The sequence below is a fragment of the Vicugna pacos genome, chromosome 4, assembly GCF_048564905.1.
Source record: "Vicugna pacos chromosome 4, VicPac4, whole genome shotgun sequence".
Taxonomy (NCBI): Eukaryota; Metazoa; Chordata; class Mammalia; order Artiodactyla; family Camelidae; genus Vicugna; species Vicugna pacos.
Window position 1 is genome coordinate 4,626,810 of NC_132990.1, and position 23,242 is coordinate 4,650,051.

General features: G+C 38.0%; 1 protein-coding gene across 5 annotated transcripts in view; it reads left to right on the top strand.

Moving 5' to 3' along the window:
• FANCC (FA complementation group C) overlaps nt 1–23,242 on the top strand; it is a 183,718-nt gene that overhangs the window by 46,550 nt on the left and 113,926 nt on the right. For all 5 annotated transcript variants that reach the window (XM_072959173.1, XM_072959174.1, XM_072959172.1 and 2 more), the window contains 3 exons: nt 15,160–15,402; nt 17,091–17,175; nt 22,889–22,983. In XM_072959173.1, the coding sequence (XP_072815274.1) occupies nt 15,238–15,402; nt 17,091–17,175; nt 22,889–22,983 (345 nt within the window). In that variant the 5' untranslated portion in view covers nt 15,160–15,237. The remainder of the gene's footprint in view (nt 1–15,159; nt 15,403–17,090; nt 17,176–22,888; nt 22,984–23,242) is intronic.

Here is a 23,242-nt window from a genome sequence, read left to right on the forward strand (position 1 = left end):
TCTGGAAAGAAGGCAAATTCAGGTCTTTACCTTCTCTAGCTTACCTGAGCTCTGCTTTCCAGGGGAACCTAAATGAGAAGTTTGCTAACTTAAAAAAAAAAAAAAGTATGGCTGTAGTCTTTATCCAGACAATTACGACGTGTGTTGTATGTTATCAATTTTCTGAGGCCGTTTTTTTTTTCTATTGGAAATCATCTGTGATCCTCCAAAATGAAATTCCTTTGTAGATACTCGGGCTATCATTCTTATTTCTTTGTGTTTTCAGGCAGGATGCAATAGGATGAAATAATATGTGATAGAAAAATAAGTAAGTGATGAAGGAATATGGATGAAAAAAATTGAGTTCAAATAGCAGCTAATAATAACTGTAGCTGACAGTGAACCCTGTTGGCATCAGCTCCTCGCCTCACTTCTGCTGTATAATGAGTCCGTTGGTCCGAAGTTAGCTGTACCATGATGGTGAACACGGTGTCCTAGAAAGTCCACGTTTGGTGCTGCTGGCAGAAGTGTGGTGGGCACGGAAGAGAAATTTAAATCCAGACCAAGTATCATTCCAGGGAGGACAAATCTCTTGTTGCTTGAGGTTGCTGGGAACATTTGGGGTTCTGCTTTTTCAGGAAGTCTCTTGGGGTTGTGTCTAAAATGAAAAATACTTGCTTCCCCTTGTCTCCACCAACTGTTAAGGAAGCGGCGGCATGCCCGTGGACTTCTGCATCAGCCTGGTGTGCCGGTCTGAGCTGCTTCATTCCGTGCTGTCGCCACGGCCCATCAGGTCTCAGAGAGCTCGGCTGGGTCCCGCTGCAGGGCTGGTGGCTAGCCTCTTGAACCTGCGACCTGTCAGACCCAGTGACGTTCAGGGTGCTCCTTGTAGCTTTTGAGATTTTCTTTTTACAATTAATATTTCAGTCCATGTGGATTTAAAAATTGATTTTACTTATCTATTTATTTCAATTATCTTTTTCAGTATTTAGAATGTACTTTTAATATGAGAACTTACGTATTTCTTGAACATTCCTAGCTTTTATCATCTCTTTAAATACTGCTTCTCTTCCGTTCTCTTCACTTTCGTTTGCTGTGTCACCTCCTAGATGGTTTGGAACTGTCCTTCATGTTTCTTGACTGCTCTCTCGTAATCTTCTTTTTCTGGGCTGTATTCTGAGGGAATTCTTTGATATTATCTTCAAATTTAACAGTTCTTTCCTCGGTTCTGTCTAGTCTAAAGTGTCTTGTATACTGAGTTTTTCATTGTAATGACTATATTCATCACTTACATAATTTTCACTTGATTCTTTTTTTAACCGTCTATTGTTTTAGTTCTGCTTTTTGCTGTATAATTTCTTATTTTTTATTTGGCTTTGTTTCATCTTAAATATCTTTAAATATAATTTGATTTTTTAGCAGAAGTATAATTGACTTACAATGTTATATTAGTTTCAGGTGTACAACATAGTGAACATGTTATTTTTGTACATTACAAAATGATAACCACAGTAAGTCTAGTTACCACCCATCACCATCCAGAGTTACTACAGTATTTTTGACTATACTCGCTATGCTGTACATCACATTCCCATGACTTATTTATCTTATAAATGGAAGTTTGTAGTACTTCTTAATCCCCTTCCCAAACCACTTACCCTCCTCCCCTCTGATGACCACTGATTTGTTCTCTGAAACTGAGTCTATTTCTGTTTTGTTTGTTCATTTGTTTTGTTTTTAAAACAATTCCACATACAAGTGAAATCATATGGTATTTGTCTTTCTCTGCCTGACTTATTTCGTCTAGCCTAATACCCTTAATGGCCATGTACATTGTCGTAAATGGCAAGATTTCATTCTTTTTTATGGCCAAGTAATAGTCCATTGTATATATAGACCACATTTTTATCTGTTTATCTGTCAGTGGACTCTTGGATTGCCTCCATATGTTGGCTGTTGTAAATAATGCTGCAGTGAACATTAGTTTGCATATAACTTGTTGAGTTAGTGTTTTTCTTTTCTTTGGATAAATACCCAGAAGTGGAATTAAAGGATCATATGGTAGTTCTAGTTTTTATTTTCTAAGGAAGCTCCGTACTATTTTCCACAGTGGCTGTACCAGATTACATTCCCACAAACAGTGTATTAGGCTTCCTTTTTCCCTGCATCCTTGCCAACATTTATTATCTTTTTTATGATAGCCATCCTGAGAGATTTTTGACTTGCATTTCCCTGATTATTAGTGATATTGAGCATCTTTTCATGTGCCTGTTTACCATCAGTATGTGTTCTTTGGAAAAGTGTTCAGTTCCACTGTCCATTTTTAAAATTAGATTATTTTTTTTTATAAATAATGAGTTGTGTATATTCCTTATATGTTTTAGATATGAACCCCTTTTTGGATATATCATTTGCAAATGTCTTCTCTCATTCAGTAGGTTGCCTTTTCATTTCGTTGATAATTTCCTTTGCTGTGCAAAGGCTTTTTAGTTTGATGTGGTCTCATTTGGTTATTTTTGCTTTTGTTGAACTTGCCTGAGGAGATAGGAAAAAAAAAAAAAAACAAAAGCAAAAAAACAAGCAAAAACTCCCGAAAGACTAATGTCAAAGAACTTACTGCTTGTTTTCTTCTAGGAGTTTTATGTTTTCAGGCTTTAAATTTAAGTCTTTAATTCAGTTAAATATACTTATTTTGTTGGACTGTTTTATATATTAATTTCATTTGAAATGAAGTAGTGGTTTGATGGCTGATTTTGTTTGTTGCCTTTATTGGCATTAGATTTCTAAATGTACTTCAGAAGTTTGATTGAATGGCATGTTTTGAATGAGGTATATTTTTTAATTGTTTTCATTCACTTACTCTCCACCTCCCTTTCTCCCTTTCTGCTCAGGCTTCCTTGCTTTGTTGCTTAGTTAATTTATAGTTGTCTCTGTCTCGCTTCCATGGAGCCTCAGTCCAGAACTGCAGTGGTGTTTCAGTCCCGTGGGCAATCACAGCCTGCTTCATTGAGTTCCTGGTCACTGGCTGGTCTGAGTTCTCCCTCCTCCCTAGGCCACAACTGCATAGGAGATCAGGAGCTACCAGCCTTCCTTCAGGAGGGAGCCCTCCTCCATTTTCATCTTTGATCCTGCCTTCAAGTATGATCCTAGATCTGACTCTGTCTTTTATGGTTTATGTTTAGTCCCCAAATTTTGTAGGTCTCATACTTGCAGTTTCTGTGCCTATTTCTGGAGCCTGAGCTGAGGAGGCCAAAGGCTTTAACTTTGAGGATTCGCCTCAGTGTGTTCCTGCCCCGTATCTATCTCACAGAAATTTCTGTATTGTTTTTCAGCTTGACTGCATCCTTTTGGTTTTCCCTTCTTGTTTCCTCTCTCGTTGCATTGTGTTTGGAGTCGAGGAGATCCATCACAGAGTGAATTTACTTGCCATCTTAACTGGAGGTCACGTGGGTTGAGGGTTTAAAGGAAACAAAGTGAGATACTTGGTTTTACATAGTACTAGAAGCTAACCACAAATGCTTTTCTGTGTGAGTTTGGTGACCCATAGATATAGTTATTTGAGCTCTTCCTTCAGAGGCTTGCAGCCCCAAAAAGATGAGTGGGGTTAAGCAGGTGGGGTTTATGTGTATGGCTTGGTTCTCTATAAGGATTTCACCTTTTGTTTTTCATTTTGATGGTAATTTTAAAAATTCACTTGTTTCCAAATACCTAAATGCCCACAGTTCTAACTAGCGTCTTAATATGTCAGTGCCTGCAGTTGGATTTGTCTTGGCATCAAGTGGCACTGTTTTTAGTTGCTGAAAATCGAACACAGGTGAAAATGTAAATAATGGGTTTGAGTGAGTGAGAGGTTGCTATTTCGTACTGAATGAGGTACCCCTTCTTGATGCTTCCTGTAGCATCCGTGTTTCCTTCTCTCCCAGCTCTTCCCAGAAGGGATATTTTATCTGTTTACAGGCCCTGATTTCCCCTTTAGCCACAGTTTACTTAAGCTGTCTTCTTTTTTGCAGTTTTTGAGAGTTCCTGTCATATGGTAGGTTTTCAACAAATGCGTGAGATCTTTATTTGTTTTTGTTTATTTAATAATAAATTACAAGTAGAACCAAGGGTGGAAAGAGGCAGAAGTAACTTGAAGCCAAGTCATCAGTGACAAAGGCAAGATTTCTGATATTTGAACATATAATGTGCTCCTCAGGCTCATTATAGTCCCACCAAAACCTCACAGTCTTACTGTCAGATAAGTGCCTTGAGGACAAGAATGCAAGAAAAGTAACTACTATTTCTAACAGGATGTGTGCAGGAAGACTGTTGTCTTTCAAGTCCCAGTGATAGGTCTTTGGTGCTCTGGTGGAGACTAAGGTCAGGTGTGTATCTGAGCAGCTCCCAAAGGTAAGCACTCGAGAAGGGATACATCTACTTGGAAGCCAGATCCCGGGAGCAGCCTCTTCCCCACATGGCTAAGGACGTGGGTGGGAGAATGGAGGCCAGTAACTCCCCAGAGAGTTTGTCTGCTAGATTAAATTTCTTTAATTCTTTGCAAAGTTGAGTGAAGAATGTATACACTCTGCACCTGGATTACGGTTGCCTCCTCTAATTCCGTAGCCCTAGATTTTGTTTGTGATTGAGGTTTGTTTGAAATTATCTGCAAATTTCAGGTCTGTGTTTTTGATTAGAATATCTCAGAGGCAGAACGCTTTTGACTCAACAGAGAAAAAGCCAGCTCCTCCTAGTGGAACTTTTCTTAAAACCTCATTGTTTTTAAGGGGAAAAAAATACCATTTGTTTCTTTCATAAGCACTTTGTGGGAACAAGAATATTTTATTGTGACTTTCAAAACAAAAAGCTACAAATACAAGGACAAATTGGCCAATCTGACTTAAAATAATGAAGCAAAGAAACATTAAAGTGAATTGAAAATACTGCTATCAGGTTTCAATAAGGAAGAGGTGGAATATTGTCAAGCCTAAGCATAGTTCAACATAAATGTCTTAACTTTAATTGTATTTCTGGAGGTTTTAAGTATTTTCTGACAAGGCCCTTGTGTCCCTAGTCCATAACATTGATTGGAGACTAGGTCTCTTTTTCTTCTTCCATAAACAGTGTGTGTATTTTTGTTTGTTTTGTTTTGCTTGGTTTTTTTTTTTAGCTTTCTGTCCATAAATCTCTGCTTGGTGCTTATTTCATGGGAGAAGTGACTTCAGTTGACTCATTCTCAGGGGAAATGGAAAAAAAAACCCACAGTGCTCATTATTAGGTTGCCACTTTGAGTAGGTTAGGGTCTGTGTTTGTCTTGTGTAGACTTAACCTCCCATACCTCTGGCTGGAGATAGAAAAGACCAAAGGAAAACAATTTCAGATAAAATATGCGGCCATTTTTGATACTGTGATGTTTATAATGAGCTTTGTTTTAGATGTTGACATTCTGGGAGCTACACAGCATTCTGTCAACACAAAATCAGTCAGGATTTTATCTGTCTTATTAGATACTACACATTAGTGGATACTACAACAGCCTTCGTGGATTTGTTTGTTTGTTTGTTTGTTCACACATTTGTTCAACATATATTCATTGAGCTGCTTCTGTGTGCCAGCTGTTGCGCACAGCAGTGGTTTTCAGAACGTGTTCAGCCAATTAGGCTCTGAGGAGATGTTTGACTCTAAGAAAACCCAAGGAAAAGTGGCTTAAGCCAAAAGTAAAATTCCAAGATTAAGTACTTCGTCCCTCGATGATGCTAGTGAGAAGATCCAGGTCCATGTTTCTGCTTGGCTATTTGCAGCATGTTGGCCACTCCTCTCAGGCTTGCTTACTCCTGGGTCCCAAGGTAACTACTCCTGTTTAAGTGTCACATGAAGACTACAGTATCTAATATGGAAAAAAAAGTGAATTTATCTAAGATTGAGAAAGACTCTTCAAAATCCTCCAGCTGAAGCTCAGGTCTTACTGTGCAGAGTTCTGTAACACTGCCCATTCCTACAGTTAGTTGGAAGACAAGTGGAAATACCATGACTGGTGTTACACCAACCATTCTTAGAAAGTGGTTCAGGGATCATTGGGTATCTCCAAGATCCTTTTAGGAGATTCACAGGGCAAAGCTATTTTTTTAATAGTGCTAAAACATTGTGTTTTGTACTTTGATTTTCTCACAAGTCTCCAGTGGAGTTGTTTGGAGGTCACATGGTTTATGGTGATGTCATCGCTCTGGCAGCTCATGGGATATGTGCATTTATATCCTTGGGTTTGAAGTTTTTCTCAGTTTTAATTTCTAATGTGGTAAATACTGATAAATATAACCTGTATAAACAAAAGCTCTCACTAACATCCTCAATAATGTGTATGAGTGCAAAGGGGTCCTGGAAACAAATGTTTGAGATCTACTGGTCTTCAGTAATCAGGATCCACCCCTGGCCTTTGGGAAGATCGCAGCCTGCCCCTAAGACTTGTGGCTGTTAGATTCCTGGACAAAACTGGTTCTGTTAAGAAGAAGCAGTAGAGATATTAGGACTGTTGAGTGAACAACCAGCAGTGTGTAGCCCTATTCTGCAGAGGGGGGTGGGCAGGTGGGGGGCATGGTAGGAATGCAGGGTGTGCTCCAGCTACTGCCTCTGCTTCAACTGAAGTCACTCCGGGTCTGGGTTTTTTTTTTCTTTTTTGCATAATCATTAAAAATTTGTTTTTAAATTGAAGTATAGTTGGTTTACAATGTTGTGTTAATTTCTGGTGTCAGCATAGTGTTTCAGTTATACATATATGTGTATAATATATATATTCTTTTTCATATTATTTTTCATTATAGGTTGCTAGAAGATATTGAATATAGTTTCCTGTGCTATACAGTAGAACCTTGTTGTTTATCTCTTTTTTTATATGATAGTTAATATCTGAAAATCTTGAACTCCCAATTTATCCCTCCCCCTTTCCTGGTATCCATGTTTGTTTTCTAGTTTTCCATGTTTCTGTTTTGTAAATAAGTTTATTTGTGTCATTTTTTTAGATTCCACATATAATTGATATCTTAGGATATTTTTCTTTCTGGCTTCACCTAGTATAACAATTTCCAGGTCCATCCATCTTGCTGCATATGGCATTATTTTATTCTTTTTTATGGCTGCGTAGTATTCCATCCCCCCATATATATATGTATATATATATATATATATATACACACACCACATCTTCATCCAGTCATCTGTTGATGGACATTTAGGTTACTTTCATATCTTGGCTGTTGTAAATAGTGCTGCTGTGAACATTGGGGTGCATGTATCTTTTCGAATTAGAATTACCTCTGGATATATGTCCAAAAGTGGGATTATTGGATCAGAGGATAAGTCTAGTTTTTTAAGTAATCTCCATATTGTTTTCCATAATGGCTATAGATTACCTCCTATTTGCCATGAAAGAAAACAGTATTAAGAGTAAATGATTTTTAAAATATTTTTCCTTTATATCCATGGCAATTGTAGGCTTTGACAGAACTTTAAAAATCTAAAAGAGGTTCAGTTCTAAGGTGTCTTTAGGTGAGACCACCATCTGAGATGTGAAAATGTCTTTCACCAGCAGTTGACCAGAATGGAGGACCAGAAAATCACAGGTTAAATCACAGAATGCACTTTTCCATCCTGAAACTTAGTAAATTAGGAGAGGGAAATAAAATCACATAATGTTAAACAAGAGGCTGAAATTGCCCATGGCATTGCTGGTCAGTGATCCCAGCACTGGGAGACTGGACATCCTGCCCAGCCCGGTCCTGTGGCTCTTTGAAGTATGTTAAACAAGAGGCTGAAATTGCCCATGGCATTGCTGGTCAGTGATCCCAGCACTGGGAGACTGGACATCCTGCCCAGCCCGGTCCTGTGGCTCTTTGAAGTAAGGGCTGCTTAGATGCTCAGGTGTCACTTTTTGAACCCACTTTGCTTTCTGAAAGATAGTTTGGGAACCACTGGTCTAGGGCTGTCTCTTGCTAGGTTCTTACACGTCTTGATTTATAAATTCAGGGAAATGTTTTTGTCTGTTTTAACTGAATTAGGATACTCAGCCCATCACCCAGTTGTATCTTCTCTTTGTGTTACCTTCAGACAGTGCTCAAATGTTTCAGTGCTTTTATTTCCTTCTTCTATGCTAATGAATTGTTCTCAGTGAATTCCATGTTCCTTTTGATAAACATTTCCATGAAGATTTTGAATACATCCTTTTCCTGAAGAGGAGAACTCAACCAAAATGGAGGACCTTTTAGCCCTGAAGTATCTATCACCTCTTTCTCACCTGCTATACTTTGAATTTGAGCCAGGCCATTTTGGCAACTCAGACTATGAATGCTCATAGACAGTGGTTGACCACAGTGTATCTTTGTGGTGATTTTAGTTCATAAAATGATACTTAGCAAGCAACAAAATAATTTGACCAATTTATAAATGAGAGGGGAAAGGTAAATGCAGTGATCCCAATCTAACACCATTTTGAACCTGTCCCTTTTCAGTAGCTCAGATATTTGTTGGGCCCTGTGGCTGGTTTCCTTTGTCACTTTATTTCTCCCCCTCCCATCTGCTGCTTTCTTTTGATCAGGGACATGAACAAGCACATAGGAATCCTTCACAGGACAGTCATTTACATGCTGGTGTCTGGGTCTCTCTGCTCATAGGACTTCCCTTTTGTTCACTCCACATAAGAATTTCTGAAGGTCATTTTATTTTTTCCTGGAAATATTTACTGAGGGGACTAACAGTTTCTGTTATTTTTAGTCTCTGTGTGGAGAAGGTGAAATCATGGTTTGGTTCCTTAAGAACCTGGGTTAATGTGCTAAAAGAGAAATATTCAAGAAATGAAGAAAGTGATTTCCTTCTAACTTTGCAGCCCTATGCTTTTGCTACATGAGTATATAGTGTAGTATATATATATGTGTGTGTATGTAAAATAACTGTTAAAATCCTGAATTTTGAGGAAATATATCATTGGACATCCACCTTTCTTTTATACTCTTAAAAGATGCCGAACAGTATTTCTTTAGTTGTTTGTGTGAAGTGAATATAGGCGCAGACATCTGTGTGAGGGCAGACACCCTGAGTAGCATCATAAGAAAGCCAAGAATTTACATTTGGGGCAATATCAAGGATTTTGGTATCAATCAAAAGTATAGACAGTTCTCTGTTTTCTAATAAGTGTGCAGATTAACTGGGATAAAAACATCAGTGCATTTGTGAAAAAAGTTGAAATCACAGTGAGTCTGAAAAATCATCTTCATTTTGCAAGGCGTGCATTTTGTTGTTGCTGTTGAGAGATACATGGACACTGCCTCATACGTGAGCACAGACCACCTCGTGCTGTCACCACTCACCCTCCCTTGAGTGGTGGGTTGGACAGCTCTCCCTTTTTACATTATTTTGTTACCGGTTAAAGGAGAAATGTCAATATTGACTACATGCAATGTGTAGCTCTTTTTTGGTTCCTAATATAAACAACCCAAATATAAAAGGAAATTTTTAAGAAATTTGAACATAGATGGGGTATTGGGTGATGCTATTGTTAGCTTTATCTGCTATGAAAGAGATATTATAGTTAAGCTTTTTCTTTTTTTTAAGAATGAAAAAGAGATACAAATCAAAGTATTTGGGGTAAAGAGATATGATATCTGTGATTTGCTTTAAAAATGGAAAATCTTGATAATTGTTTGTACTGGTTAAAGGGTACATAAGAGTTCATTTGACTGTTTTCTCTACTTTTTTTGTATTTAAAAAAAAACCCATTCAGCAATCACTGCCAAAAAAGCAACATCATACACTGCATAGTTTGTGTTTTAAGTGAGGCCATCATAAAGTATTGTCCTTATTGGGTGAAAGTCTACGGTTCATAAGTGGTGTCAGATAAATGGCATAAACTTCATTTTATTTGCATAGTGTATTTCCTAGCAGTTAGTTTTATCTGTTAGACCTGTGTAACTCTCAAGGCAAACCTTGATCCACAGTCTCATTATGACTGTATGGAAAGGAAGAAGGACAAAAGTGGGGTGCATTTGCAGTCTTCCCTGACATCTGCAGGGAATTGGTTCCAGGACCCCCACAGGTACCAGAATCCACAGTGCTCAACTCCCTTATATAATGTGGCCTACTATTTTGCATATAACCTACACACATTCTTCCATATACTTTAAATCATTTCTAGAGTACTTATAATACCTAATGCAATGTAAATACTACGTAAATAGTTGTAAATATAGCATAAATGCTAGCAGGTACATGGCAAATTCAAGTTTTGTTTTTTGGAACTTTCTGAAAAAAAATTTTTTTTTTAATATTTTCCATCCACAGATGCAGAACCTGTGAATAGGGAGGGTTGACTGTGTATTAAAAGAACAGGAAGAGGGTGCTAGGTGGGCAAAAACAACAGATATATTCACTACCTTTTGCTTGTTGGTTACTCGGGACATTCAAAACTACTGCTTTCCACATACAGAACTTTTTAAACACTCTCAGGTAACATAATTTAGCTCTATCTTCTTTTCAAAAAAGGAGCTAATTCAAAGTAGTACTTGGTTAATGCATCTAACTTCAAGTCTAGGAGTTCTGGATAATGTCAGTTCCTCTTCCCATCTTTGTTATATTCTGTAATGTACAGATTTTAGAAAATTTATCTACTAGTAATATACTTTATACATGCAGTAGTAGGAATGGAAAAATGAAAGGGGATTTTTAAAAATTATATGACATAGCAAGCAAAACATATACAGATAGCATCCAGATAGCATCCAGAAACCTCACTCATACATTTTGACCAAGCAGGCATACTTCACACATGATGATAGAGAGTTGCTGGGTACACCCAGCTTTGTGGTTTGGACGATCAGTCCAGTTACTGAGGCCTGGCATTGACTTTTTCCAGAATCCAGATCTTCCACAGAAGCTTGGAAGAGTGTTGGATCTGCAGGGTCATATGAGCTGAGTGGCAGAGCACTTCAGCATGAGCAGACAGGCCTGTGCAGAGATTGTTGCTTTGGGTCCTTCCCATATTTTCTCATTGCCAGGCAGATGGGTAGAAGCAGATAAATGGCCTATAATCCACACTGTGTATGTTGTCTTCAGGATCCCAGAGGTCTCAGCCAAGCATTTTTTGCTTCTTAGTAGGTTTAAGGTACAGCAGTTATCATTCACTTTATTTTTTGTTCATTTATTATTAATAATTTTGAGTTAGTCCATTAGTACTCTTGGCATTAAATTGAAAAGGTGCAAAAAGGTATACAGTAAAAGGACAGAAAAGGACAGTTCCTTTCCTATACTTATCATCCATCATGGAAGCAACCGCCGGTACTAGATTCTTGTGTATCCTCATTTTAAAGGGCATATCCTGACTGAACAGAGACCACTGGATTATAAGAAACTTCCTAAAGTGGCAGGCCCTGTATGTTCACAGGGTTTATATCCCACCATCTGGAGTGCAAATAAGGCAGCTGTATCTTCCAGCTCTCCAGGTTCAGCCAGCCTGATACCTTCAATATGGTAGGCCAGTGTAATGTGCCGTGACCTGACTTGATGTCTCTGAGGCAGGTGAAAGTTTATCCCCATGGAGAAATGCATTTACCAGCTTCATAACTATATTCTAGGTGCCAGAGGTGGCAGTAATTTGCCCCGGTTAGGACCCATATCTGAAAGTGCAGCAGGCGCTGGAGTCACTATTTGATTATGTTTATGACAGCCTAATGTCACTGACGAAGACCCACTGGCCCCTCAGCTGGGGAAGTGGGGTTCTCTGCAGGTAGGTCACCAGATGTGTGACTGCTTTTTTGATAGTCCAGTGACTTTCCCTTGGCTGTGCCTGCTAGAGGAGTGTAGTGAGTTAGGGCCCTGTGTGAGGGCGGTTCCTCGCTGATCTGTAGTACCTTCTCCTTCCATGGACGTCTGGTTTCCAGTTCTCTGTATGAACAGAAGGTTCACTGCCATTTTCTCTGACTTGGCTTAGTAGCAGTTCTAAATTCCCCTGCTTTCTCCAAAGGTATCAGTTTGTATCAGATACTGTATAACATCAGACTACAGCAGTTTGTGTTCCTTTATTGAAGATCACAAAAACCAACAGTGGTTAATTTAAGAAAAAATTTAAAAAGTATTTATTGCAAGGCCCCTGGGTAGCTGACAAAATTAAAGAGAATGCTGAAAAACCATTCTTTGTTAAGGACAGGATTTAGGGTAGCTCCAGGGCCTTTGAATGACTTATTTCCACCTTTATGGCAATCTACTCAAGATTCAGATTCCCAGCAGAGAGTCTAGCTTGCCTAACTTGAATCATCATCCCACCCCTTGGCTGATGGCATAGGTACCTTATTAAATGGACCCACCAAAACTTGGGGAATGGAGGAGAGAGACTTTCCTAAAGCAAAAGTAGGGTGTTATAACCAGAAATGGAGGAGGAATGCTAAACAGGCAAAACCAGCAAATGCCCATTCTAGAGTGTTCAGATTAGATCAGCATTTCTCAGTAGGGGCATCACTGGCCTTTGGGAAGGACCATTTTCCTTTTTGAGCTGCTGTCCCAGTGCATTGCAGTGTGTTCGGCATCCCTGGCTTCTAGGCACCAAATGCAGGCAGCACCCCCAGTGCTATCATCACCACCAAGGCACCACTCATTTCATAACCACTACCTTCTTCCTGCTCCCACCTCCCCCTCCCCAGATAGGCTGTGAAATAGAGTATCCCCGATCACTGCATTGCATGATCCCTAAAGCTTTTTCCATTTAAAACAATTAGATACATTTCTGTTGCTAAAGTAAAAGTTGTTTGTAATTTTGTTGTAATAAAATGTTTGTTTCTTGTATCTTCTATGAAAAAGTTCTTCAATTAAGTGTTCCCAAGTATATAAACTGACTTGCATCTAGTACAATATGAAATATGTAAGAAATTCATTGATTTGTCTCTTTAATTCATTTCTTTGTTTAAGGGCACAGACCTTAGAACTAAACTTTTTGAATTCAAATCCCACAGTAATAGCTCTGCTATTTGCTAGTAGTTGCTTCCTTTGGCTTTTACATAATCTTTTTTGGGAGCAATTACATAATCTCTCCATGCCTCTGTCAAATGAGAACAGTAGTACCCATTTCATAGGATTGTTGTGAAGATTAAATTAGCTAGTATGCATAAAGTATTTAATATATTGCCAAGAGCACAGTTAAGAGTGTGTGTGTGTGTGTGTGTGTGTGTGTGTATGTATATATGCAAGCTATTATTATTGTATTTATAAAATGGGATAATAATTAAGTTTTACATAGATAACAAAAATACCTTCAAAATTTCTTTTTTGGGGGGGTTACCTTTTAAAATTTAAATTTCTTTATCTGATAAGGCATTTTTATAGCATTTAGCTTAGAACCATATTTTGAAAAATACCAGTGAATTATTTATTCCCTCATTCAATATTTACTGAGTATTTACCAGGCATGGGCTAAATTCAAGGAAGACAGAGAATGTACATACCAGTGAAGGCAGCAGTAACTGAATGAACAAATAAATGCCCAAGGTAATAACCAATGTGCTAAGAGTTGTGGAGGAATCAGCAGAAAGGCCTGGAAGTAGGGAAGGGGTTGGGGTGTTGGTAGAGCAGATGAGAGACCTGGACTGGACTGTGGTCAGCTGGGGAGAGGCAACACAGGAGGTGGGAGGATGTGTTGGAGCTACATTGTTCAGGGCCTTGGAGACGCTGGTAAGGAGCTAGGATCTTTTCTGCAGCGGGCTGGGATTTCTTTCCAAGGAAGGTATTGACACGGGGTTTTAAGCAGGAGTGTACTGGGTCTGATTCGCATTTGGGAAAGTTGTTTTTGTCAGCAGTACAGAGGATTAATTGGAGAGGAACAGGTGGGACCAGAGGGAAGACTCTAGGGAAGAAATGGACAGGAATGGGATGGGAGAGCAGCAGTGGAAATGGAAAGAAATGGGTGAAGTCAAATGAAATCACATATATTTATTTTAGAGGTAGAGTTGACACATGTTGGGGCTTGGATGAGAGACCGTGAGAGAAAGGGAGGAATCAGAGACAACCTCTGATTTGGGGCTGTTAGGTGCCATTTGACAGTTGCATATATACTCCCTTTATTATTAAACTTAAAAAATATATAGTACTTTTCAAGACTAAAATTTTAGTACCATTTAAAAACTTACATCTTCCTGGTCTAGAATTTTTTGTACAACGTTCCTAATTGTTTTTCTTATTTTCCTATTTAGTAATGAAAACCTCCTTTGTTGATGTTTTTGTCATTTAATTGGGAGCATTTTATCTGTCTCTTATTGCTTATTTACCACTTGCAGAGTAATCTTTTGAAATTAGATAGCTGAGTGTCATCCCTGCCCCAGGAAAGTCTGAGTCTGTAAAAGCCTGCGCCTGCTGAGAAGCAGCTTTCCTTCTCTGCCCAGGAGCGAGGATAGCGCTGAGGTGTATCTACCTAGCCCTGCCTGGGGCACACGCTGGCTGTCTGTAACCCCACTGTTCTTGTTAACGTGCACTTTAGATGTGGCAAGTCAAGTTCATGAGTTTTTATTTTCTGTCACTGAGGACTAGTTATACCTTCTCAATAATTGGAGTTTATCACATTTTTACTAAAATATGATTTCTTCTTGTGAATGGAGTTCAAGTGTATACACTAGTCTTAAATTAAGCAGATTGTTCAAATCAGTGCATATGGAATGGGTTATTTTATTTTTTTCTAAAAAGAGGAACTGGGAAGAAAATTCTTTAGACAGTATTGCATAAAGTTTTTTTTTTTACACCTAAATGAGAAGCCAGAAATGCATATAAAACATAAGAACTTCAAAAACACTTCTTAGACGCAGACTGTTGTTAAATGCCCATGGATTTTTTGATTTCCCATTACATTAAAATACTCAAATGAACTTCATATTCAGAATATTTAAAAATAGCTCAGTCGTAAAAAGAAGGTGTAAAGTATTATCAGCTGTGCTTTTTGTACATAATTAGCATATGCCTGTAGAGGTATAATGACTTTTGGTGTAATATTACTCACGATAAAAAGTTCCAATGGTAAAAATCAGGGACACAGATGGGTGACACATTTTAAAAGATTTAAGAGATGACGTCACAGAAGGCATGCTGTTTTGGTCCCTTGTAATCTTCCTTTCATTCATCAGTGGTTGTAAAGGCACTGGTAAAGGATCCTTTTTTAAATGTTTCATTTTTCCTTCTTTCTTACAGATTTGATGTGTATTCACTGTTCCTGCAGTGCTTGGCAGATCACTGTGAAAGGTACATCACCTTTTCCTGTTTTCTGAGATGGCCCAAGATTCAATAGGCCTTTCTTCTGATTATCAGTTTTGGATGCAGAAGCTTTCTGTATGGAAACAGGCCTCCACTTTGGAAACCCAGCAAGACATCTGCCTTTACCTGCCTCAGTTCCAGGAGTTCCTGAGGCAGATGTATGAAGCCTTGAAAGAGATGGTATGTAGTGGACCAAAATAATGAGTTATTCTGTGACATCAGGAACTCTGCACCAGATTTTATCCAGTCTGAATGCAGTCAGAGACTTGTGGTATTGCCCTAACATACTGAAGGATTAGACAGAAAAATAACCTGTAAATAATGGAGAAAAGATGTGGTTTCCTACTTTCTGATTTACTATGACTTCAGTCTTTCCTTTCTTGACTAGTTATATTGTCACATGAGACTTCCTGACCAATGAGGTGGTTTTTAAATAAACAAGACTTTGACACTTGTCAGGTAATAATTGGGATTCTTTTAAAGGCCTTTGCATCTCTTAACTGTTGAAGAGTTTGCTGAAATGCTTACCTTTTTTTCAACCCTGTTCTAAAGTGAGCTCTACTAAGAGATGATAAATACTAAGATTCTTCTTACGTATATTTTAAGTGGACTTTTCTTGCGCATATTAAGATTTTGAGTGTCTTCACTATTGTTATATGTTATTGTGTTCAAAATTGGATATTGCGCATATTAAGATTTTGAGTGTCTTCACTATTGTTATATGTTATTGTGTTCAAAATTGGATATATTTTCATTTTGACGTAAGATTTCTTATTTTTACTGCAGCAGATATTTTTATGAAATAACACTGTTTCATATTATGAAAATATTATTTGTTTATGCTTATTTTCTAATTTCAAAATGAAAAGCAAAATTGTCACTTAGTGGAGGCATTCTTGTGTTATATTTTTCTTTCCTTAATCAAAGGAGCAGGTAGGAAATTTGAAGAATAATTCATGATGATGATAAGGAGTTCACTTGTCTTTAGAAACTAGAAAGAAAGATACAGTCTGAATGAACAACCAGCGCTAAGTTAAAATTCTTTTTTTGTAACTTAACCTTAAAGTGACTCCAGAGAGTCCGGGACTGGCCTTGATGTTGAAACAACTATGAGGAATTTATTGCTTGAGCGGTAGGAAGTGCTTATCATTTCAGTTTATATGCGCATTATCTCAGGTCTTACTTGCAACTTTCTTGAAAGGTTAAAGAAGTGGGGAAAGGGCCGGTCGTACAGCAGCACGTGCACTGTTAATTTTAAGCTGTTTTCTGTTTGGTTCATCTTTTTTTGGTCTTCGGTTTAGGTTATTACAGACTGAGTATGATGTCATTTAGCATATAGTAATCAGAATAGTAATAAACAGATTGCTATCTGTGAGCTTTGGCTGCTTTTATTTCTTTTTACAAGTTCCAGAGTTCTTGCCTTCTAAACCTACTTTGAGATAGCTGCACTGGAGCTGACCTAGGAACCTCTCTTATTATGTTAGATTAAAAAAACCAGGATGCAGATATGGAGTTATATAGATATTAATCACCCATAATGTTTTTTTCACTATTAGGCAGTCTTTGTTATTTTTAAATAAAGTGGCCTTTCTTGATTGTTAAGTATCAGTAAAATAAAATTAATTTTGCAGCAAAATTGATTTTACTGGAACTTGATGACCTGGTTTAAGGATGAAATAAGGTGATTGCTTATTCAACTTTATTAGAATTACTTACCTGAAGATCTTCTCTGATCTTTTTCTCCCCTACTTTTCTAAAATACATACTAAACAAGAAGCATTTGAGCACCCTCAGTCTGTAGTGTCAGTTCAGTCTTGCTGAGTTGCATAGTGTCCTTTTACTGACCGAAATGTAATTTTCTTTTACAGGATTCAAATACAGTCATTGAAAGATTCCCCACAATTGGGCAACTGTTGGCAAAAACTTGTCGGAATCCTTTTGTCTTGGCATATGGTAAGAATCCAAAGCACGGCCTCTTGGAACACAAATTTCTAATGATAATGTTCATCTTTGCATTGTTTAACAAAATACAGAGCTTTGGATTATAAACCTTTCTCTTATTTTTCATGAAACAAGTTATATCAAATGTATTCTCTGTTCCATTACAAAGATGACACCTTTTATTGTTGTCCATATGTTTGTGTATGTGTGTATAGATACACAAATATACACACACAAACACACACACACCCAGCTATATAGGAGAATAGAACTCCTTGAATTAGAGGGTAAAAATTCCCAGATGATGGTTGCAACCTTGTTTTTAATTCAGTGTAAAGTGGTTATAATAAGTAATTTCATTGTTTTATAATTTCATATTAACTCACATAGTATTTTTTGTGTGTAAAATTCTTCATTGTCTGAATCCTGCTATGGCTCTGTGAGTCTTTAGGGGTGACATTTTGGTTTTACCCAAGGTTAAGCAAAATCTGGGGACACTTTGAGGGAGGTGTCCCTTCGCTGACCTCCTGTTTACCTGTCTAGCCTCGTTTCCTGTTTAATCTTCCACAACTAACCCACGTGCATTATAGTCAGGTTAAATTACCAGCAGTGCCTAAGGGCACATGATGTCTGGGCCTGTGATGTGTGATTCCTTTTGCCTGGAACTGTGTTCCTGTCTCCTGTCCTCAAACCTTGCTAGGGCTAAGTTATGCCAGCATCTCTCTTGATTATAACCCTTACTACACTGGTTTGTAATTGTTAGTTTGCCTGTGTGGTGCCTTGGAAGGCTCAGTGTCTCTCAAGAGCAGTAATTGAGATTGTAGTTCTGTTTGTTGTCCTAGGATGGAGCAGGCATATCTGAAGGTGCATGGTCGAGTTTTATTGCCTTGATTTGACTATATTGTTAACTAATGAAATATTTACTTTTCATACTTTTTAAAGTCAAAGATTAATGATGGTAGAGTCAAAAATGAAATGAATATTCCTCTTTGATGTTTTAGAGAATTATACAATTTCTCTTTCCTAGCCTATTGTAAGTCCTTATAAGGAGCTTGGATTAGCGGGGGAAGGGACTACATCCACATTTGGTCCCATGAGCGTGCATGTGTGGGTGCGTTGCATGTGCTCAGACTCACTCACTCTGCCCCTGTCCTTATCTGTGCCTTTTCCTCTTCACTTATGCCTCATGCTTCGTTTCCCCCTTGAGTTGACCCTTCCTCCCCTACCAACTTAGCTTCTTCAAGTTCTTGATCTAAAATGGTAAAGCCATCACGGTGTTTGCCTACCAGGACCACACTTCCTGCTTTAAATTTATGTATTTCAGCTAGTCCAGTGGTTTTCAATACCCATTTGACCAGAAATACATTTTCTGTACATCTGTATATATGCATGCATACACATATGCACACACACAGTCCATGAAAAAATTATTCCTTTTGTTATGTGCATTTCATATCCACTCTGCCACTTTGTTAATGGTCTTTATGATCCCAAACTGACTTTACAGTCCACTGATGGGTCATGACCAAAAGTGTGAAAAACATTGACCTAGGCCAGTGATATTGATGGCAGGTGAAAAGAAAAGAAACTGTTGAATTCCCTCCATTTAAAGGCACTGCTCATTGTTAGATACTTCATGGGTTGAATAACCACTTTTTAGAAAAAAGAAATACAGTGCCCTTTAAGTGTACCTGGTGGATGTAAGACACATCCCTAATTTAGAAGTGTTAAGATGTGGGAAAGTTTGGGTGGTAGAACCGGAGAAGTGGAAGGAGAGGCTTTGCTTGCTTTGTGCTGGGCAGTGCTCCCTGTGGACTGCATGGTGCATCTGAGTTCCTGATAGTCTTGCAGGGTAATAATTATGGGTTAGAGTAAACATATCACTTTTTTCAGAATACAAAACTAGTAAAATCCAGGATCCTGTTCCTCTAAAGCCCACATTGTTGTAATGATCTGCCCCTGTGGATCACATCACTGTGGCTGAAGTGTTCCAGTCCCAGCTTTACCACCAGCCAGTTTCATGTGAATGTATATATTCACTGCACAGATATTCACTAATTTTTTTTTTGTAATATGCCAAGCCCTAGGAAAACATGAGTCACAATTTCTGCCCTCACAGAGCTTCTGTTCAGGGAGAAAAGAGACCCTAACAGATCAGCCATACTCAGGGTGATGGTTAGTGTCATGGAGCTTTGGACATGGAGCTGAGGGAAGGAGAGTTTCACAGGGAAGGTTTTTCTGGGGCTGACACTTGGAGGACAGTAGATGAGATGGGATTATCTTTCTTTTTTTATTGAAGTATAGCTGATTTACAGTGTTGTGTTGGTTTCTGGTATACAGCAAAGTGATTCAGATAGGTATATTCTTTTTCAGATTCTTTTCCATTATAGTTTATTACAGGATATTGAGTATAGTTCCCTGTGCGATAAAGTAGGACCTTACTGTTTATCTATTTTATGTATAGTAATTAGTATCTGCTAATCCCAAACTCCTAATTTATCCCTTTCCTTTCCCCTTTGGTAAGCATACGTTTGTTTTGTATGTCTATGAGTCTTTCCATTTTGTAAATAAGTTCATTTGTATCATTTTTTTTAGATTACACATATAAGTGATATATTTGTCTTCCTCTTTCTGACTTACTTCATTTAGTGTAATAATCTCTGGGTCCATCCACGTTGCTGCAAATGGCATTATTTTATTCTTTTTATGGCTGAGTAATATTCCATTATATATATATGTGTATATATATATCCATTATACACACACACCCACACACACACCCACACACACACCCACCACATTTTCTTTATTCATCTGTTGATGGGCATTGGGTTGTTTCCATGTCTTGGCTGTTATAAATAGTGCTGCTGTGAACATTGGGGTGCAGGTATCTTTCCGAATTAGAGTTTTCTCTGGGTCTATGCCCAGGAACGAGATTGCTGGGTCATATGGTAACTCTATTTTTAGTTTTTTAAGGAATCTCTACATTGTTTTCCATAGTGGCTGCACCAATTTACATTCGAGGTGGAATTTTCTAAGGCAAACCACCGAACTCACTGAGTCTGATTCTTTGTTAAAATGAGAGGCTGAACTGATTTATCCCTATAGCCTTAAACTTGTATCTGTCTGTGACCTTTCGTTAGCACCTAATCTCCATTACTTTGGCCCCTTCTGACAACCAGAAACAAATTGTCCTTCCCTTTCTGTTTAAATGCGTGTGTTACCTTTTGAACTGCCCATTAAATGGGTTTCCTGTTTGAGGTATTCCTTTGGTTTTGAGCTCGTAGAGAAGATTGACAGACACAGAACTCCATGAGTAATCAGATCTTGCCTGTGTTGCCACTGTAGTTTCACTAGTTGGGCACTTTTTTCCAGGAAAGGATCTTTTCTCAAGGTTTTATTATATCAAAATTACTTTTTAAATACAGTAAAAGTAGGCAATCTCCATCAAGGAAAGAAGTAAGTCTTCCTTAACATTAAGTGAGGATTGGGTCAGAAATCAGGATAAAAGGAAGAAGGAAGGATTTGGAAATTAAAAGACACTACAAAGAAAAGAGGAAAAACAGATAATAATAGAAAGGGAGAAAACACCTTTTATTCAGTAGTGTTCTCTGTGTAAAATTATTGCCTGCGTCTCCTTGGAATTCTCGCTGTTGGGTTCTTGCTCTGCCTTCATGATTAACATACTATAGCTATAACCTCTTCTCATGCTGTCCATTACTGTGTAACAATTTGCCCCAAACTTTGGCAGTTTAAAACAATAAATATTGTCTAAAAAAATGTTGCCTTCACACTTTTAAACTGTAGAATTAATATAGCTTTCATTTGGAATTCTAGTTCAAGATATCAAAAAAATACTAGGTGGCAAATGTATGTTGGTATATTCCTCCCCCACCCCCTTCCCTCCATTTTCAGGATCCCAGTTTGCACTAAGATCTGCTGTCAGTAACTGCCTCCATGATGAATCCCAGGCAGTTTTCTATCCCCCAGTGCTCCAGTCCTGATGTCTGGGCTTCCCGGGAGGACTCTGGCAGACGCTGTCCCCCGAAGACAGTGCTGGTGGCCCTCATGAGTAACAGGTGATGGCTTGCACCTTTAAATCCCTGAAGCAAAGTAAGCTCATTAGCAGCACATTTCAGTGCATTGACTCTGGGCAAAGAAAGCCACCTCCTAAAGGCTGGGCAGAAGTTTCTCTGGCTCTTCTTTTTCTTTTAGAGAGAAAAGTAAAAAATAATACACTTGTTGAACTACATGTGTATAATCACTCAACACCTGGAAAACTCCCATCTTTTGGATTCTTTTAGAGTTACACTCCATAAACTGACATTTTCTTTCTTCTCCTTCTTTTTTCTTTTTATTGGGGAGTGTCTGATTTTTGGAAATGCTCCTCATCAGGTTGTATTCTCTTTAACACGGGAAGCTGCTTGTGAAAGCATGTCATTGGATGTGTTTGTCACGCTTGTGACATGTAGGTAGCTATAATTTCTTCTGATATTTAAAACATAGGAAGTACAAGAGTCACATTTTTAATTGGTGTTATTGGTTCCACCTGAAGAACCCTAGGATCTTCAGAGATTAAGCTACGTGATTCTTGCAGTGAACTGATCTCAGGCAAGCCAGTGATGTTTTTGAGTTCATAAACCGCAGAATAACTCCTCATAAAGTTTGTTCAGAAATGTTAGCTATTAGGAGAGCATAAACTTATGGATGTTTGTGGCGGGGGGAATGGGCTTAAAATTACTGTCAGAGTCCTTTGGTCTGTGCTTGAAGATGCAGGGGTAGCTTATTGTAGTTTTTATTTTCCTGATTTCTTGTTAGTGAAGCCCTTAGAAATGCTGTGCTTATGAAATTGCAGAAGATAAAGTAAAAGAGATCATGTGGTTCTGCAGGGGAGGGACTGCAGGTGCTGCGTTTCCTCCGCCTCACCTCAGTGGCCTTGTGATAACGTCTGTGGGTGCTTGGCTCTGGCTCAGGTGTTGATATCTTCAGTTAGGCCTCAGTTTGGCTTCTCAGTTGTGTTATAAAGTCTCCATCTTGGATAGACTTAGTTACCAAAGGAGGAAAACGAAAATGGCTTTCCCAGGTGTTCTAGGCAAACAGAAGATTTCAAAGGCTATCATAACATCACATAACAATATCACGTATTTAGTAAAGTTTTACATTGTAAAGAATTAGGAGCATGTAAAAGGCTTCTGTTTTCTCCAAACCATTTGGTACTGAAAAGAATACGTTTTAAAATCCTTTTTGTTACATTTATTTGTAACAAGTTGAGGGTATCTTAGACAATCAGGTAATAAAAACATTAAATCAGAAATAATGACTACTGCCTATAGCAGTGATGTTGCCTTAAAAAGGTTGGAAGTACTGATGGTTTGAATATGAAAGAACTGATCTTGAGAAAAGCCAGTTTTAGTTTGTGCTTTTGTTTTGTTTTTTTAAAGTTCTTTCTGTAATTTTCTTTTGGCTTTAAAAATTGCTGCTGTGATAGAAAGAGCATTGATCACACAAAGGCTTAACGTAAATGATCCTGAACCCACAAGAAGGAAAAAACCCTACACAGTTAATTTTGCACGTGCTCCTGGATGCTTCTTCTGTGAACTTAGTAGTTTGTAATTTTTCTAAAATATCATAAGTATATTTCCTGTAAGTATAATGTTTACAGATTTTTATACTGATTATCCTTTCTACTGATAAAACCTACTGATTGTAGCTTTCATTTTTTCAGATGAAAGCCAAAAAATTCTGATATGGTGCTTGTGTTGTCTGATTAACAAAGATCCACAGAATTCTGGAGAATCACAACTTAACTCCTGGACACGGGTAAGAGTAAATCTTACTGCTTTGAGTTAAATTGGTTGTTTAAAGGTGCTGCTTTGACAGTCCAGAAACTTTTTCAAACACATCTTTTGCTGTTATATTACCTTGCTGGGTGTAAAGTTGTTCAAGAGATTTCATTTTTGTTCAGTTGTGAATTCCATAAGACATAGGTCCTTAGGGTGAGCTTTCCCCTGCCTACAAGAACTAATATTGAGTGGATTTAGAAAGTTACTTTCAGGTAATTAAACGAATGTACTCTCTT